This window comes from Balaenoptera musculus, chromosome 17 (assembly GCF_009873245.2).
Source record: "Balaenoptera musculus isolate JJ_BM4_2016_0621 chromosome 17, mBalMus1.pri.v3, whole genome shotgun sequence".
Taxonomy (NCBI): Eukaryota; Metazoa; Chordata; class Mammalia; order Artiodactyla; family Balaenopteridae; genus Balaenoptera; species Balaenoptera musculus.
In genome coordinates this window covers 35,364,420-35,382,347 of record NC_045801.1, presented here as the reverse complement: position 1 = coordinate 35,382,347, position 17,928 = coordinate 35,364,420, and the positions used below count along the sequence as shown (strand labels likewise).

General features: G+C 41.0%; 1 protein-coding gene across 4 annotated transcripts in view; it reads left to right on the top strand.

Annotated features, from left to right (window-relative positions):
• GRHL2 (grainyhead like transcription factor 2) overlaps window positions 1-17,928 on the top strand; it is a 173,426-nt gene that overhangs the window by 64,053 nt on the left and 91,445 nt on the right. For all 4 annotated transcript variants that reach the window (XR_005017027.1, XM_036830297.1, XM_036830296.1 and 1 more), the window contains exons 5-7: window positions 8,296-8,351; window positions 11,440-11,596; window positions 15,154-15,265. Coding sequence is in view for 3 of the 4 variants with exons in the window: in XM_036830297.1 (XP_036686192.1) it covers window positions 8,296-8,351; window positions 11,440-11,596; window positions 15,154-15,265 (325 nt within the window). In the remaining variant the exon portion in view is untranslated. The remainder of the gene's footprint in view (window positions 1-8,295; window positions 8,352-11,439; window positions 11,597-15,153; window positions 15,266-17,928) is intronic.

The window sequence follows — 17,928 nt, the reverse complement described above, 5'->3', positions numbered from 1 at the left end:
AAAACTTGTGGTTTCTTATTTCTTAAAGAGGAGTGACTGTGGTGGCAGTATACCAAATACTTGCAGCCTGATACCCATGTAGTTGCCAATGGGACAAAATTCAGCCACCTGAGGCTGAAATTGTAACCCTAAATAATCATATTTTAAAATAATAAGCATTTGATGAGCACTTACTATGTGCTGGGCATCATTCTAAGTGATCTATACTCATTTAAACCTCACAAAAACCCTATGAGGTACTATTATTGTTATCCGTGTTCTCCAGATGAGGATACCAAGGCACAGAAAGCATAAGAACACCCATGGTCGCACCGTAGTAAGTGGCGGAGATGGGACTTGCCACAAGCTGTCGGGCTCCAGGGCCAATGTCCTTAGCCGTCACCTCTACACTCAGAGACACTGTGGGACCTTCCAGTTCTTAGGAGCTCCATAACTGAACATAGTGCCTTGCTTAAATGTGTTTGTTTTTTTAAATGAGTGTTCTTTGTCTACGTCATTAGCTATTTCTCATCTTTCATGTGAGAATAAGAGGAACGAAAGGAACCAGCTCTCTGCAGCGTTGGGAGGGCCTCACAGTAGATAAGTCACACTAGCAGCCCTTCTTTTCCTGGCCTGTCATTCCTGAGTGCCTGCTGTATTCTATGAAACTGGGGAATGAGCAAAGTGAGACACAATAAACCCCCTGCCCTTACCAGGCTTCCGTATTTCTTGGGTTCTGGTAGCTTTATATCAAACCTTCAATGTCCTTGTAATAAAAATATTATCTTAAAGTTTGCTTCTTTAGCTTCCTGTGTGGTGTGGCTTAAAAGAGTCAACAACCTGCTGCTGCTGCTGCTTTTTTTTTTCAAACTGAGCAAGGGATCTCGTAGGGTTTTGGGTATTGTTGAATATTTGATTTGCCCTCAAGCAGTCAGGGGTGCTTCTGTAGAGAAAAGCAAATCATTCCACATAGGAATGTGAGGTGCATACTTTTTCACTAAAGGGTTGCTACTGATCTTTTTCTCACACAGTGCAGAAATATTCCATTAGTCACAGAAGAGTCCGTGGATGTGGTTCAATGTCAACGGAACCATCATGCTATTTGGAGGATGTGTTATGAGTTGTGTTTGTGTTGTAGGTAAAGAGGCTTATGAAAGGAAGCAATTGTATTTGGGGTTTTATTTTGAAGTGGATGAGAAAGCAACTTACCAGAAACTAAGTGTGAAAATTATTTCCACCGAGTTTGGTTTAGCTGCTCTCCTAGTCTTGGAAATCAGTGTTTACATTGCATATTATATTTTGATCTGATGTAAATTAAATGGAATGATCTATCATGATCTTTAGCCATGGCACTGTCAACTGGTTATAAGATCAGGTGAGCTCAGAGTGATTTCACCAAGTAAATTTCACTAAGGAAAATTTGTCTAAAACCTAGCACTTCCTTTAGGCAAACTACTAAAATGTCTACTACTTGTTGAATTAGCAAGTTTCATTTGCTATTAGAGATGGCTTCTTCTCTCTCTCTCTCTCTCTCTGTGTGTGTGTGTGTGTGTGTGTGTGTGTGTGTGTGTGTGTGTGTGTGTATAGTGATACCAGGGAAGGGAGCAGTTTGGTTCAACTGAGACTAGTAGCATTAAAAAGTTCTTTAATGAATTTATTTTAGCTAATTTGGTTTATATTTTATTCTGTATCCTCTTTGTAGTAACATTTGGTAAATATTTGTTTATACTGGGTGTTAGGTATTGTGCTAGACGTGGGAGTAGAGGGCAGGAGGTGTGTCTTTGTTTCTGCGCTCTAGAAGGTTACTATCTATATAGCTGCTATTTATTGAGTACTACTGTGTGCCAGGCACTGTGGCTTACACACTTTATTTCTAATATTTACTATACCACAATTCTGCAAGGAAGGTATTACTCTTCCCACTTTACAGATGAGAAAACAGAGATTCAGAGAGGTTATGAACGTGCCAAAGGTCACACAGCTAATAAGCAAAGAGTATAGTTGATAAATATAAAACAGGGTAGTATTAACACCTAGCATGTTTTTAGGAAACATGTAAACCTTGAGAGATGCAAGAAAGAGTTTTTATAGAAAAATCATATGAATTGTCATCATAAGAATCAAAGTAGAAGAAAGAATTTGCTATTCTATACAACAATTTTGTATAAGTCAGTTAACATAAGTCTAACTGTACGAATGAAGGAACACCAGATCTCAGTGATTTGATACACTAAATGTTTATTTCTTGCTAATAATAATCTTGATAGATGTCTGCAGACCTGTCCTTTGATCAGGAATCCAGGTTCCCTCCATCTTGTGACATTACCATCTCTATATGTGGCTTCAGGGTCATCCCAGCTGGGGAAGAGAGACCATGGAGACGGCACACTGAGTTGTAAATACTTTGACCTGGAAGTGATGCTGTTACCCCTGTTCACATTTCATTGGCTAGAACCAGTCACATGGTCTTAACTAACTGCAAGAGGACTGAGAAGTCTAGTTTTCCCATTTAGTCCTCCCATGTGCTCAGGAATGAGAATGATTTATGAGTGAGCACCAGATATCTCTACCATGTATTTCATTATAGTCCCTGGTATGTTATTTGTCAAATTAACATAGTTTGCAGAGAATACTGAAATAAAATCAAAGAATTATTATTTGTTATACCCAACAGACATATGATGGTTATATCCATTGATGTTATATTCATCTGTAGACTGATACTGGAAGTTACCCTGGATCTAAACCCTGTCCAACATGACTAATTTTTAACTGATAGTTCATTTCCACCACAAACTTAAAGAATAAAATCTTAAAAATGTTGATTCAAGTACTGAAATGGAACATGGCTTCACTTTTGATTAGTGCAACCCATTTTGTTATTTTTATTTTAAACACATGATATAGTGCATATGGTACCACTAAAACTTCTATTATTTTATTAGTTTGTTTTTGCACCAAGCAAAATTTTGGAAAATCCTTAGCATACACATTTTATACTTGGGAAGGATTTAGGTTTCTCTATACATAGTCAAATTTTACGAGATTGGATGGCCTATTATTAGGTTCCTAGGGGCCATCTACCCAGCTCTTGAATAGAACAGCTCTGGAAATCCCCGTTCTGTTAAAGCTGTTACTTTGCAGCACCATTTGATGCTTTGATCACTGTTGTCTCTTGAAAATGCTCTTAGCTTTATGTCCGCAGCTTCGGTTATCATCTATGTCCTGAATACTTTTCACATTTTTTTTCTTCAGCCCATTTCTCCTCTCTGAGCTCCACACCTTTATGTTCAACTGCCTATTTGACTCTCCACCAGCTCAAAATCTGACTTATAACCTTCCCTCATGTTCTCTGCTCTAGTGGAGTGGCACCCCCGTCCTTCTGGTTTCTCAAGCAACGAGGATTTTTTTCTTGATACTTTGCTCTCCGATAATCCCCATCTAAGTCATTATCAGTTCTATCAACTTCACTTTCTTAAATCTCTCTGAAATCATTTATCTCCATTCTACTTCCACCATACTGACCCAAGCTATCATTATCTCTGGCCTATAATACTGTCTGCTTTTGTACACTGTACCTGGGATGGTCTTTTCAGAATGCTAATCTGATCATGACACCCTCTCACTGAAACCCCCGTTGTTTTTAGGATTAAGATCTAAATCTTTAACGGGTTTATAAGGCCTATAATACTGTCCACTTTTGTACAGTGTACCTGGGATGGTCTTTTCAAAATGCTAATCTGATCATGACGCCCTCTCACTGAAATCCCATTGTTTATAGGATTAAGATCTAAATCTTTAACGGTGGGCTTCCCTGGTGGCGCAGTGGCTGAGAATCTGCCTGCCAATGCAGGGGACACGGGTTCGAGCCCTGGTCTGGGAAGATCCCACATGCCGCGGAGCAACTAGGCCCGTGAGCCACAATTACTGAGCCTGCGCGTCTGGAGCCTGTGCTCCGCAACAAGAGAGGCCGCGATAGTGAGAGGCCCGCGCACCGCGATGAAGAGTGGCCCCCGCTTGCCGCAACTAGAGAAAGCCCTCGCACAGAAACAGACACCCAACACAGCCATAAATAAAAAATAAATAAATAAAATAAAATAAATTAATTTTAAAAAAATAAATCTTTAACGGGTTTACAAGGCCTTGCACGTTCTGTTTCTCCTCTGCCTTTCCCACCTCATCTTGCACATCTTTCCCCTGGGTGCCCTCTGCTCTGAGTGTCATTCAGTTCTGTGAACCTGATATGCTCCCTCCTGCCTCAGGACCCGTGTGCCTGCTACTCCATGTTTCAGAACTGTGCTGTGCAATACTGCAGTCACTAGCCACATGTGGCTATTAAAATTGAATAAAATTAAAAATTCAATTCCTCAGTCCCACTGTCTCCATTTTAAGTGCTCAGAAGATACATGTGGCTAGTGGCTACCACATTAGTGAAGATATAGAACACTTCCATCTTTGCATAAAGTTCTATTGGACAATGCTATTCTAGAATATTCTTTACTACCTTCCACACCCTTCCTCCTGTGTGACTTCCTCAAGGAAGCCTTCCCTGTCCTCCCCTTTCAGTTCCTAGTAAAATCAGTTTTCTTTGTATCTAAGTCCACCAGCCAAAGACTACCATGAACACATCTGTAGTCAAAGTTACATTTATTTAGCCTGCTTCCGCAGGGGACCCTTAGGGACAACTCAGTAAGAGATAGTTGGGAGGAGCTCTTGATAGTGTTTGGGCTTGTTCTGGATGAGTCAAGAAGAGATCATGCAAGTGACAACCAGCTCTGGATTTCGTATGTCAAGACGTTGGGGCAGTCTAGAAACTGGGTACCTCAGTCGTCATTGTTCAGGAGATGGGATGAACAAAGCAGGGCTGAGGATATCTTTGTCAAGAAAGCATCAATCCCGCAGAAGGGGGGATGTTACTCACTTTTGTAGCTGTGTTGTTGTCTTCTGGGGGTCTGTTGGGAGCATTGCTTATCTTCTGTTGGCCTTGTCTGTGTGCTACTGGAAGCAGGACATTCTGTTAGAACCATCAAGGCTGATTGTCAGTGGGACTGATTTTTACTTTCTCGGTGGTGATGTGCTCTCCTAGAGCTCTGTTGCTCTTCCTTAGAGTGCTTGCACACAGTTTGTACATTTTTAAATTAATGATTATTTGACTAATATTTTTCATCTACTAGATCGGAAGCTTCATGACAGCAGGAACTGCTTCTCTTTTTGTTCACTATGGTATCCATAGCACCTAGCACGGTGTCTGATGCAAAGTAGATGCTCAGCAAATATTTATTGAAAGAGTGGATGAATGAATAAATGAATCATAAGACCTAAAAAATTGGTGGCTGATCAAAGACATGGAATTATTTAGCTATATCTGATTTTACCACTGTTAAAGAATCATTGTCTTTTTGTAGTAGATTCTTAGCAGATGTCTCTTTCCTTCCACCCAAGGAAAAAACTAGAATTCTAATATTGAAAATTTAAATATAACATTCTAATATTCCTTGATGTCTAAAGTCCTTTAAGGATAATCTAGAAAATATATGTTACCATACTTCCTTTGCTACCGTTTTTCTCAGGCCAAATGATTAAGAAATGTATAGATGCACTGCATCAAGTCACAGCAAGGTATGGTGATGTTGGCTGCCTGCCTGCCTTTTGGTGTCCTACAAATTATATTAAAATGTTTCCAAATAGTTGTGGAAACTTGGTAATTGTAGTCAGCATGGCCTGAGTGTTTTGGTTCTAATTCTCTCTTTTTTTTTTTTAACCAAAATTTTTTATTTGACTAAATTCTATTTCATGCATAAGCATGACAGTCTCTCCTATTTATTAGACTTTGACAACAACAAAAAAAACAAGCAGCCTTGTACAGAACAGTGCAAATGCCAAGGGTGAGGGTAGGCTACAGTTTTACTGTAGGATAAATATATATATATATATATATATATATATATATTTTTTTTTTAAAGGCCTCTCTCCCTTTGGCCATATCAGCAATCATTTAGAGCCATCATAAAGGATTGTGATGTTTTCCAGGTAGACTATACATTTAATTCTTTTTTTAATTATAAAGATAATGTAACAGAATTAAGGATAAATGTTTAAACTAGGAAAAAGTAATATCCATGTCAGTAATATATGAACTATTTTAATTTTTTCATAGTTCTTGTTTACATGCTCATATTATTGGATTAAGAGTTTTTATTTGTTAGCCCATAGTTGACAGTCTCTTTGAGTCTGAAGAGTTGTAGTATATCACATCTTCTTACATCCCCTGGGAAATTAGAACCCTAGAATGTATCAGTCCAATATGTTTTAGTAAGGAAGCCTATCCTCAGGCTGCAGAGTGCTATGGCATGGACAAGGAACTCATTCAGGGCCATGCTTATTAATACTGGTTCACCATGTGTTGTTACAGGTTACCACATATTCCTTCAAAGAAGACCTTGGAAATGCATCTTCTCTGTCTTGGAGTCACTTCTTTAAATGCTCTTTTCATCATGCTACCCTCCTACTCCAAAATTTCCTAATTCTTAAATATATTAAGAATATATTTGTCAAAGCAAACTTTGTCAAAGCAAAGTTCACAATAGCCATAAAATCTTTCCAGAATTTTGCTGATCTTCCTTTCCTGGTAATGTTCATTCTGTACTTTTCCAGTCATGACACCTGAATAAATGAATGAATGGATGAATGCTTTAACGTAGACCTTCATATCTAGTCATTTGCTGTATTTCAGTTTCTTTTGTTGTTGTCATTTTTCGTATGAATTTACTCACCTCCTCAACCAATTTTTATATCTTTGAGGCAAAGAAAGTGCCTTATATATTTTCTCTATGTCTCTTGGCACCAGTCAGATGCTGAAGCCCCAGGATATTTCCATTTAATGCCTTGTTGATTGGTTGACTGATTGCAAAAGAAACACAAATCTGTATCTTTGAGTCTCTGTCATGATTAATAAACTAGTTAACAAATATTTGTCAAATGCCCCTGGGCTGCGTTTGGGTAAGCTTTGAAGGGCAAACTGTCTTCTCGGATCCACAGAATTTATAAGACTGGATAAAAAGAAAGATCCTATGTATGTACATATAAAGTGTGATGTAAGGGCACACTGCATTCAAGTGATGGTGGTTAGAGATTGTGAAGGAAATTTGGAAAATAGCTGTGAGTAACCCTTTCCTGAGAAGGAAATCTTTGAATTACTTGTCAAAGAATGGAAGTTTATGGCAGAGAAATGAAAGGCAAGATGGTTGTTCTTAGAAAGAGACACTAGAAAAAAGGCCACAGTGGAAGGTCCAGATCTGTGTGGTCCACCAAGTGCTTTTTCGTCAATATTCTATTATATTCACTTTAGGATCAAGTGTTAGGGCTTTTGGTGCATCTACTTTTGAGAAGGTTCTAAAATGTAGCAAAGTGCATCCTACTTGCGCTAAATATACAACAACTGAATGTCTGTGGACCCAAGCCTTTTCACATGTAATACTAAGACTTAGAATTTCCCTCAGCAAAATTACTTTTAACACTGTTGTGATAATGAAGATCTTAGAGAAGGGCATTGAATACGATCAAGTGATTACTATAGAACAGAATTTTTGTTGTTGTTGTTGTTGGAAGAAAAAAATGTCAGTGTAAACTTCAGTTTCACAATTTTGCCTGAGTATAGAACAGAATTTAATACACATAGATAGAGCTCACCACGTTCCAGGAACTCTTTGTAGTACTTTATCTCTGCTAATGCATTTAATTCTTCTCATCACTATTAAGTAGGCATTTTACAGCTGAAGAAAATATGGCACTTGCCTCAGTCTACATAGGCAGCAGGTAAAAGAGCTAGAACTTGACCCTAGAACTTGACTTTAGACAGTCTTGCTCCAAAAACTATGCTCCCAAAACTCTGAATACTGCTTTATGATACGCTATGTGGCTTCTCTGTAATGAGTATTCCGTTAACTCAGAATTTGTGGCTTTTGGAATAAGTGTTGGAGATAAGAAAATGGAAGAGATGTTTACATGTTTGAGGAAACAGTTTCCAGTACCTGGAGACAATTTAGGAACACCTGTGGACATGTCAATGTGGACATGTGAATAAAAGCATAAATGCATTTTCTGTTGAATGTAATTCTCAGTGTGCATGTGGTATGCAAGTTCTATACACAAATGGTAACTATTTTCACTGTAGTTGAAAACATAATACCAAAAAAATGTATAATTTTCCTTTCTAAAATGAGGATAAAACAGTTTGGATACATTTGTCACTTTTTTTTTTTTCTGCATAATGACTCACCTATTTGTTTTAATTTTGATGACTCTTAAATTTTGCAGAAATTTCGGAGTGCTTCAGTTGGGGCTGAGGAGTACATGTATGACCAGACATCAAGGTAGGTTACAGGACATGCCCCTAGAAACTGATGAACTGATAACTGTTTAAATGTATCGTCAAGTTATACTTTTACACCTTTAAAAGCAAATTCTTTTCTCTACACAATGACTTCTAAATTATTATTTCCAGTCTTGATCAATTTTCTGAGACCTACCTGTACCCTTCCTTTGTCCTTTTGCTGCTAGACGTCCCTTCTTAGATGTTCCTCTAAACCTCAGACACTTGGGCCTCCGGCACAGCATGCACATGTCTTTTCCTCTTCTTTCCTTCCTTCTTCACTTCTTTCGCATCTGTTCTTCCACTTTTATTTCTTGTTGTGCCTAATGATGCCATCCTCCCAGCCACACACTCCAGAGGTGCAAGGTGCTTGCCTTCCTGCTACACTTTCATGGCATTTGCCAAGTGCTGAATGTCCTATTCTACTTGTCCTGTCTCTTCCAATTTACTCTTGTGCATATGCTCCTGAGCTGTTGCAACATAACAGGTTGCCCTGCCAGCACTTTCTTTTCCCTTCCGTTCCACTTTGGACATTTCTACCTACTAGCTCTCACAGACTTTGGTGCCTTCCATCTTCCAGCAATGAGATAGGGATTGAGGATAAGTTATAACCTGTCCTTAAAAGAGGCCCATAGACTTTTGCAGGAGACCTGTGTGATGTCATATGAATTGCAATACATTTGCAAAATGATGAGTCCTGCTACAGAGATACATAAACAGACAGCTGAGATGACCTGCAGGCCTGGGTGTGTGTGGGAGTGTGAGTGGGATGGGGCCAGAGGAAAGCTTTACAAGAAGTAGCATTTGAGCTGGATCTTGATGGATTATCAGGAGTTTTCCAGGGAAAGAAGGAGGATTAAGAACATTCTAAGTAGAGGGGCCACATGTTCAAAGTCCTTGGTCGTGATCATGCCTGTAGACTGGAGAGAATGTCAAGGATGAATTAATCCATCCCATTTACAAAACTTATCAGTGATTTCACCATTTCAGACAGAATAAAACACAAATTCCTTATGAAGGTAGTTGGGACTCTCGATGTGCTGGTCCCTTTTTACTGTAAACCTTGTCCTGCACTGTATTTCTTGGCCCTTTACTTTTACGTGTATGGCCCTCTTCTCCTCTCTCTGTTTCTGCTTGAAGTCTTCCTGCTCCTTCAGGGACCTGCTCCAGCCTCAGGCTCCCCAGTCATCCTCTCCAGATTCTCCCAGCCAGAATTTGGGTGTGCGGTGGTGGTGAAGGGTAGAGGAGAGGCAGAGAAGATTAAGTTCCAAATCACCTTCGAAAACGTGGAAATACATGTATAATTTGCATGCTGTCAATCCAGATAACCCTGCAGCCAGCTATCGGGCCAGTGAAAAGAGCATCGACCTACCAGTCATGTGACCTGGTGTCTCTTTCTGCTGCTGTCATTGTCCCCAGGAGTGAGCAAGTTTCTCAGTCTCTCAGCTGTGAAATGAGGAAAGTGGTTCTTATCTTGTGTTGTGGATGAGCTTGGGGGATGTGAATCCCTTGAAATTATATTAAAAATCATTAGTGTTCATATGTGCTTTTATCTGGGAAGAGGGTTCACGGCTTTCTTCATGTTTTTCAAGCAGTCTGTGCCCTAGACTAGTTGCAAGCTCCTGGTCTAGGTGATTCCTTATATCCTGTCCAGGTCTCAAAATTTATGATTCAGTGGGTTATCTTGAAATTGCTTTTTCCAGGCAAAATGACAGAGGAATTGGTTCTGTCTTGAATGACTTATTTCCCACCTTATTCTAAGACACATATTCTGGAATTTGCTTTGTTTATCAGCTTAAGCCTAAGATTTTTATCATGTAAGAGGAATATCATTTTGCCCTTCAAATCTCTTTCTCATTATAAAAGTTAAAAAAAATCAAACATTGCAGAAATATTCAACATAGAAAGCAAGAGTCCCCCGTAATCTTGTAAGCAGATCATTTTAAGAGGCAAACTTGAGTCATTTTTGCACACAGCCGTTCACAGACTGAAATTAAAGAGCTAAAAAACTAGATAGACCCAGTGAAGCACCTCTGATGATTCTCAGAAAACACACAAAGCATTTGTAATTGGATCATCACCGTGTGCCCTCCTGCAGTGTGGCAGAAATAAATACTCTGAATGAGCATCTTAAATAAAAAGATTGTGATTCATATCCGTTGCTCATTTTAAACAATGGGTATATTCTTCAAAGTTGGGAGAATCAGTGTTTTTATTCTATAAATTAAATTATATTTGTAAAATATTAGGGAAATTATTAAGAGCAGGGATCTGCAAACTTTTTTTCTGTAATGGGCTAGATACTAAGTATTTTAGGTTTGGCATACTACACAGTCTCTGTCACAGCTACTCAACCCTGCTGTGGCAGCACAAAAGCAACCATAGATAAGACATAAACAAACAAGTGTAGCTGTGTTCCAGTAAAACTTTATTTACAAAAAACAGGCAGCTAGCTGGCTTTGGCCCACAGACCATTGTTTGCAAGTTCCTGATTTAGAGCAGTAACCCTGTCATGAGTTCTTTTGCAGGCTTAAAAAACAAAACCCCCAAATCAAAAAACACTCCCTGTTATGGAACTAGATTCCATATAGATTTCAATAATGAATGAGTTCTAGACTTTTACATTTTGAAATATTTTAAAGTGGGATGTAGCTATTTGCAACACCTTGGTTAGACAAAAGAAGGTTGGTATACGGATAAATTGAACAAAAGCATTCACATATTTGGCTTCTTCCTAGGATGAAAGTGACAAATTTTAGCGATTCTTAAGTTCAGGCCTTACCAGGGACCAACTAAAACCTAACAGAGGCTCCCCTGGCTCCGCCTGGCACAAGTGGAAGGGCACATTGTGGACTTTCTCCCCTTCTAAACCATCTGGTTTATGGGCCACTATTAGACATGTTGTGTGCAGTGTACTAACAGTGACCTTTGGTATGGTCTCATCTCTTTTGCCATGTGCTGTGTTTTGTCTCTGAAATGGAGTAAACGTTGGTTAATATTCATACAAAATGCTATTGATGTGAAATTGATCCAGAAGGCAGAAATGTCCAAGTGAATGAATCTGACCACGATTTGTCTTCTGTTCACAGCGGCACATTTCAATACACCCTGGAAGCCACCAAATCTCTCCGTCAGAAGCAGGGGGAGGGTCCCATGACCTACCTCAACAAGGGACAGTTCTATGCCATCACGCTCAGCGAGACGGGGGACAACAAGTGCTTCCGACACCCCATCAGCAAAGTCAGGGTAAGGGCCTCAGTTCTCCAATAAAGCACAGAGGGATCAGGTGAAAGCAGTTACTACCTGCCAGCCTTGTGGAAGGGCATGGAAAAAATTCCAAAATAAATAATTCTAGAACAAATGTCAGAGAGTTGGGGCAAGAGAACTTATTGGCTTGCAGTTTATCATTTTAATCAGTAACTAATAAACCCCAGGGAAGGGACGTGGTTGGAACATGCTTTCTGACTGTATCCAAGGAATTTTCCCAGCCTCATTCATTGCCTATGTGCTACCTACCTAGTTGTTGTCATCGTTGTTTTCAATCAAATGATGTGCAGTTTTCAAGTAAGCAGCTGTAAGTCAGAGCGTATGTGTGGGCAGGAAAGAGCTGGGCTTTCTTCTGAAAAGGAGGATGCAATTCATTTTGCGTCCCTGGGTCCTCTGCAGCTTTGCTTAAAAGCCTTCTGCAGCCTGGCGCTTACTCAGGAGTCAAGAGGTGGGCATGATATGATCCCTACCAGGAGTGACTTGGAGGAATTTTCACATTCACGAGTATTAGTTCTATTTGTGGGACATGAAACTGCCTTGGAAGCCTGCCAGCTTCTGGCATTCTCGCTACTGCCAAGAAGGGAGGGAACTGGTAATCCCTGTCGACTGAAAAGGCAAATTATAGCAGAGCTCTCAAAAGAGGTTGAAGGAGTTTCCTGCCCTGTTGTAAAATGATTTATGCTGCTGTGTGCGTGGTGTGCACCCCACCTTATTTTATCCATAGCTGCCTCCTCCTAAGTTCTTTCTTCTGCATACTGAGAAAGGAACGCCGTGCTGTGCCGAGCCCAGTGAGTTTACCCCAACCCAGATTCCCAGGCAAAGGTAACACCTGAGGTAGAAGAGAAAAAGAGGGTCCGGGCACCTGCTGGCCGGTTTGCCTGTTACTAGCTTTAGGTAAAATCATTGCAGTGATGCTTTCTTGAGTCAACCCGGTTTTATGGCTTTGTTTCCATGAGAAAGACAAGGAAGAATTGCTGCTCATTTGTCCAGCAAGCCTTTCTCCCTCCAAGGCCGTCCCAGTTCCAGATCGGAGCGGCAGGAAGCAGGAGGCAGGGCAGCTGAGAGTGAGGGGAAAGACAGGGAGGATGTGGGGCTAACGAGCCACCTGAGGCTGAACCCGTGGCGGGTGGCAAAGTGCTTAGTGTGCCGTCCAGAGGAGTTGGTATGTTCCGACCCTGAGGTCAAGGCCACGGGGGAGGAATGCTGTCAGCCGCAGCATCATCGTCATCATCAATCATCATCCCCATCATCACAACAACCAGAGCCACAATATAACAGCTAATTTTTATTGAGTGTATCTTCTATGTGCTGGGCACTGTGTTACGCACTGTACATCTAGTAACTCGTTGAAACTAACAACAGCCCTATGAAATAGACATTCCTTTTATAATGTTACAGATGAGGAAACTTGGCCTTTTAGAAGCTAGCAACTGACCAAGGTTACGTAGCTCAAATGTGAGGGAACTGGGTTACATCCCAAGCAGTCAGACTCCTGAACCTTCTCTCTTAACCACTGAGTGTACTGTGTTGAGTAGCATGGAGGCCTGAAAGGCAGATGGATTTTAGCATGGGATCCACCGCTGGAAATATATCCTAGAATTTGTATCCTAAACCCTCACATGTGGATGCCTGGTAAGAAGACACTGGATACATATTCTTTAGAAAAAAAAATCTAGTAAATGACAAGTGTATAACTCATGTACACCTTGGTAGCAGTACTATCATCGCCCTGAAAAGATGACGCGTGGTTAGTAATCTGAGGCCATGACAACAGTTTGTAGTGCAGGGACTTTTCCAAGAATGTTCTTTCATTGAAATCATGGAAGTAATTTAACAGAGAAATTTTATTTCCTTCTGTTGCAGTTTGCCTAAAACCAAGAGCCTTCCTTCTCTTAAGGACTTCAGTCTAGCAGCCTTGGAGAGTAGGATGGCCCTTCTCAGAATGGATCTTTCCTCCTTCCAGGCTCTGGGAGAGCCAGCAGTGTGGAGAGATGAGGGGTGCACTTGGAACCTCCTAGCACTGATTTCTGAGCACAGTGTCACCTCCCGAGTCGAAGCTTAGCTTAGCAGTTTCAAACGGCCTTTTTCCTTACCACTGGAAAAATACATTTCCATCCCAAGAATATGCCGTTTTAGTCATGTGCTAGAAAAAATTACCTGAAATGCTATTTTTATTTTGGAACAGACAGAAAAAAAACACCAGGAGGCTGGGCAGTAAACTCTTACATATAAATGGAGAAGCCTGCGGAAGGGGGAGGGAGGGTGGAGAGAGGCTAAGCCCAGAGTTCCACCAGCCCAGCCAGTGGATCCCTTTCTTGTCAGCTCTCCTCCATGCCTTTGAGGGTCATGCCGCTTGTCAATGCAAATAGTACGGATGCCTATTTCTAAACTAGCTTTTCTAACAAATATCTGCTTTCTTGTGTGACAAATGTTTACATACCACTGGGAATAAGCCAGAGTTTGACTTGGCAGTACAGCCGCAAACATGTATTTGGTACCTCTTATTTGTCGGGCACCAGGGCCCCTGCGGTGAGTGACACTGTCCCAGCCCTCACTGAGATAGGCATCAGTGGGAAGACATTGCCACGGACTGAATAATTGTAAATAATTAGGTAGATGACAACAAGTATGTGAAATGCTACAAAGGAGAAGTTATTAACGAATGAGAGTCATTGAAACATTCTTCTGGAATAGCAGAAAAATGTCTAAGAAATATTTTGCATATGGAATGAGGGGGGGAGCATATTCCTGGATACGGTATTCCTCATGCTGTAATTAAAGGGATTTTGCTTTTTGATTTTTTGGTTTGTTTATTTGTTTGTTTTTGGTACCTCCTCCATCTCATAAATGGCAATGAATTAACATATATTTACTTGAACAAGGCTGTAACTTAGAAGTGAAAGCGGTTTGGGATTCTTATTTCTACAAGACATTGTTAGTTTCTCATGCTCATTTTAAAAGTATATCCACATATTTTTATAAATAACATAGTTGACCTTGTAGCTTTTGGTCTATGAAATATCTGTAGCTTAGATCTTCGTTCATCAGTATGAGCTCATCTTTTAGTATTTCTCTATTATTCCCACTAATCCAGCCAGAGGCACTTAATTAGGCCAGAAATAGATATTTGCTCCTTTACAAAAGCACCAAATTCTATGTTTAAGGATATGAAATTTCAAAAATGTTCTTGTTTCCAATACAAGAAAAAAATCTCTTTCGGTATGCCCACTCAGCTCACAAAATAATAAATTTGCTGGTAAATTGGATAATCTGTTTGTTTATGATTCATGGTAAAAATGATGTAGCATTCTTTTTCACTATGTGCTGTTGTCATTTCCCATTCATTTTTTTAAAGTAGGCCCATTTTAAAACAAAACAAACCATACAACTGAGCTTACTGGGCTTTTCTAAAGCAAGAAAAGCAAATTTACAGAAATTACAGCAACCCACCTCTGGTAGAACTTCTAGAACTGGAGACTGTGTGAAGCAGGAGGTGCTGAACAGAAAGTAAGCTCCGTGGTTCTCCCCCTCTGCAGAGCGTGGTAATGGTGGTCTTCAGTGAAGACAAAAACCGGGATGAACAGCTGAAATACTGGAAGTACTGGCACTCTCGACAGCACACGGCCAAGCAGAGGGTCCTCGACATCGGTAAGTTGACCTTGACCTCCCTGCACGCTCTTCGGTAAACCGCCATGTTGTCATGATGCAGAGGAGAGCCCAGCCCAGAAACCACAGCTGGGACCCACATCACTCTCATGATGTGCCAGGCACTAGTCTGTGCAGTTTTCCTATGTGTTAGTACATTTAGTACAAATCAGGCTGAGAAGTCAAAATCAGGCTAAGCTGAGAGCAAAACACTTTTCATTCCATAAAAGTCAACTGTGTCTCCTATAATAATAGATTTAGATTTGCAACGGCCGTGCCAGTTTCTAAAACATATTTCCATGCCCTCTTGTGTTTGAGCCTAATAATTGGCAGGCAGGCCAGAGGAACTCTTATCCCCCTGTGACGCGAATAACCTCAGCTCATTTGGTTCTCAGGTACTTGCGAAGGTCACATGACTAGATAGAGCATTCTCGTTCTCTAATTCTCCATCTCATGTTCCTTCCATCCAAACACATGTCTAGTGCAAATAGTCCTAGGTGATCAGGCAAATGCAATGTTTGAGAGAGCTTTCCTGGCAGCAGAGAAGGAATGGACCTGCCAAGTGCATTTTCTGGAATCTGTACATTCCTACACGTGATGTCTGTTCTTCAGAGACCTAGAGCCCTCTGGACAAGACTCAGAGTCCCACCAGGAAAGCAGAGCCCACACCAGGTGGTTCCATGGAGAGAATTCGTTGCCAAAGTTGGGAGGGCTGAAGGCACCGTGAGGCAATGCAGAGAGGACCAACAGCAGGAGACTGCCGCTCTTAGCTGGGGGGCCAGAGGACCAAAGGGAGTGGTGGTGGGTGTTGTGAGAGCTGCCCAGCAGGAACAGGCGCCCGCAGGAGCTGGGACCACAGAGGGAGCAGCTTTCCAGGAGCAGGCAGAACCTCAGAGGACTCGCTGCCAGAGACACCCCTCAGTGCCAAGAGGGAGGGGGAGAGGGGATGCCCTGGCTTCGCCCTGCCTCCCAGTCTCCCCCAGGGCTTCCCGTTGGCCACATTACCCTGAAGCAGAGGGCACATGACCCTGGCACATGCACTTTGCAGGAATCAACCTCTGAGACACAGAGCAAAGCAGGGGAAGTCAGGGATTGGATCTCAAAGTACCTAGAAATTACTTAAAAACGCAGTAATACAGTAAGTCCCCTACCAACGAACGAGGTCCCTTCCAAGAGCGCGTTTGCAAGTCCAATTTGTTCGTAAGTCCACCAAAGTTAGCCTAGGTACCCAGCTAGCACAATTGGCTATATATAGTACAGTACTGTAATAGGTTTATAATACTTTTCACATAAATAATACATAAAAACAAATACAAAAAAACGAAGAAAACATTTCTAATCTTACAGTACAGTACCTTGAGAAGTACAGTAGTACGGTACAACAGCTGGCCTACAGGGGCTGGCATCGAGTGAACAGGCAAGAAGAGTTACTGACTGGAGGAGGGAGAGGAGGTGGGAGATGGTAGAGCTGAAGGATCCTCAGCAATAGGAGACAGAGGGCAAGCTGTAATTTCACTCACGCCTGACGTGGATGGCACAGGTTCTGGTTCCTTGCTGGATTCAATTCTATCCACCTTCTTGAAAAAACGATCCAGTGATACTGTACTACTGTACTCTGTACAGTACTGTACAGTAAAGTACACAAAAGCACCACCACTTGTAGAGGACGCACGCAGGTGACAACGTACGCCAGACACGTGAGCTAACCTACGTGATTGGACACGTGAACACAGGTTCGAATCTTTGAAAGTTCACAACTTGAAGGTAGGGGACTTAATGTATATGTGTTTCTAAGTAATTTTAACACTTTATCTACATGCTGCTTCCATAAGAAATAAATCATTTCTCATTTATAGGCTTTATTTTCACGTTTTGCAGACCAAGAGCGTACAGCCCCTGTGAGGATAGGCCAAGCGAAGGTTTCCACTGTGTTGGATACCAGAGGTGTTAATGAGCCATTCAAAGGATGTTTACTTTGATTTCTTTCGCATTGTAATGAAGGATTTTTCAGACCTTCCATCTCACGCTTGCTAGGGCCCCTTGACCAATGGCAGAGAACTTAGTAACTAGGTTAGGGTTAGAGACTCACTGTAGAACATATTGAAACTAACTTGCTGGTTTTTCTTGCAAAATGACTACACCACTCCTCCCCCTCCACCCCTGCCACACATACACATCTGTAAACTAGTCAGACTTATTTATCTAATAAACTAGGAAGCCGAGGTCTAGAGAGGCTCACTGACCCACCTTTCCAAGTGACTTGTCCTCAGATAATTAGGGCAGGAATTAGTGCAAGAGCTGGGATAAAAACAATCTTCCTCACCCAGGTCATACCCTGAACCCCCAAAACTGACTGACTAGGACAAAGGGTTTGGGGATACTCGCCATAACCTGCTTTGCAGCCAATCTGCACAGAGCAGAGGAACAATTTTATTTTATTTGAAAAGTTTAGCCTTATAATTATTGCCCAAGAAAATGAGAGGAGCAATTAAATAGAAATATGGACTAGGTCCAAATAAGGCAAATAATAAAAGCATTTTACTGGCATACCTATTGGTTTAAATTTGATGTCGTTACAAGGTTTACTTTTCTTAGACCAGAATGATCTCTCAGGTCTCATAGGATTTCAGATCTTACCTCTTTTCTTTTTATTTATTTACTTATTT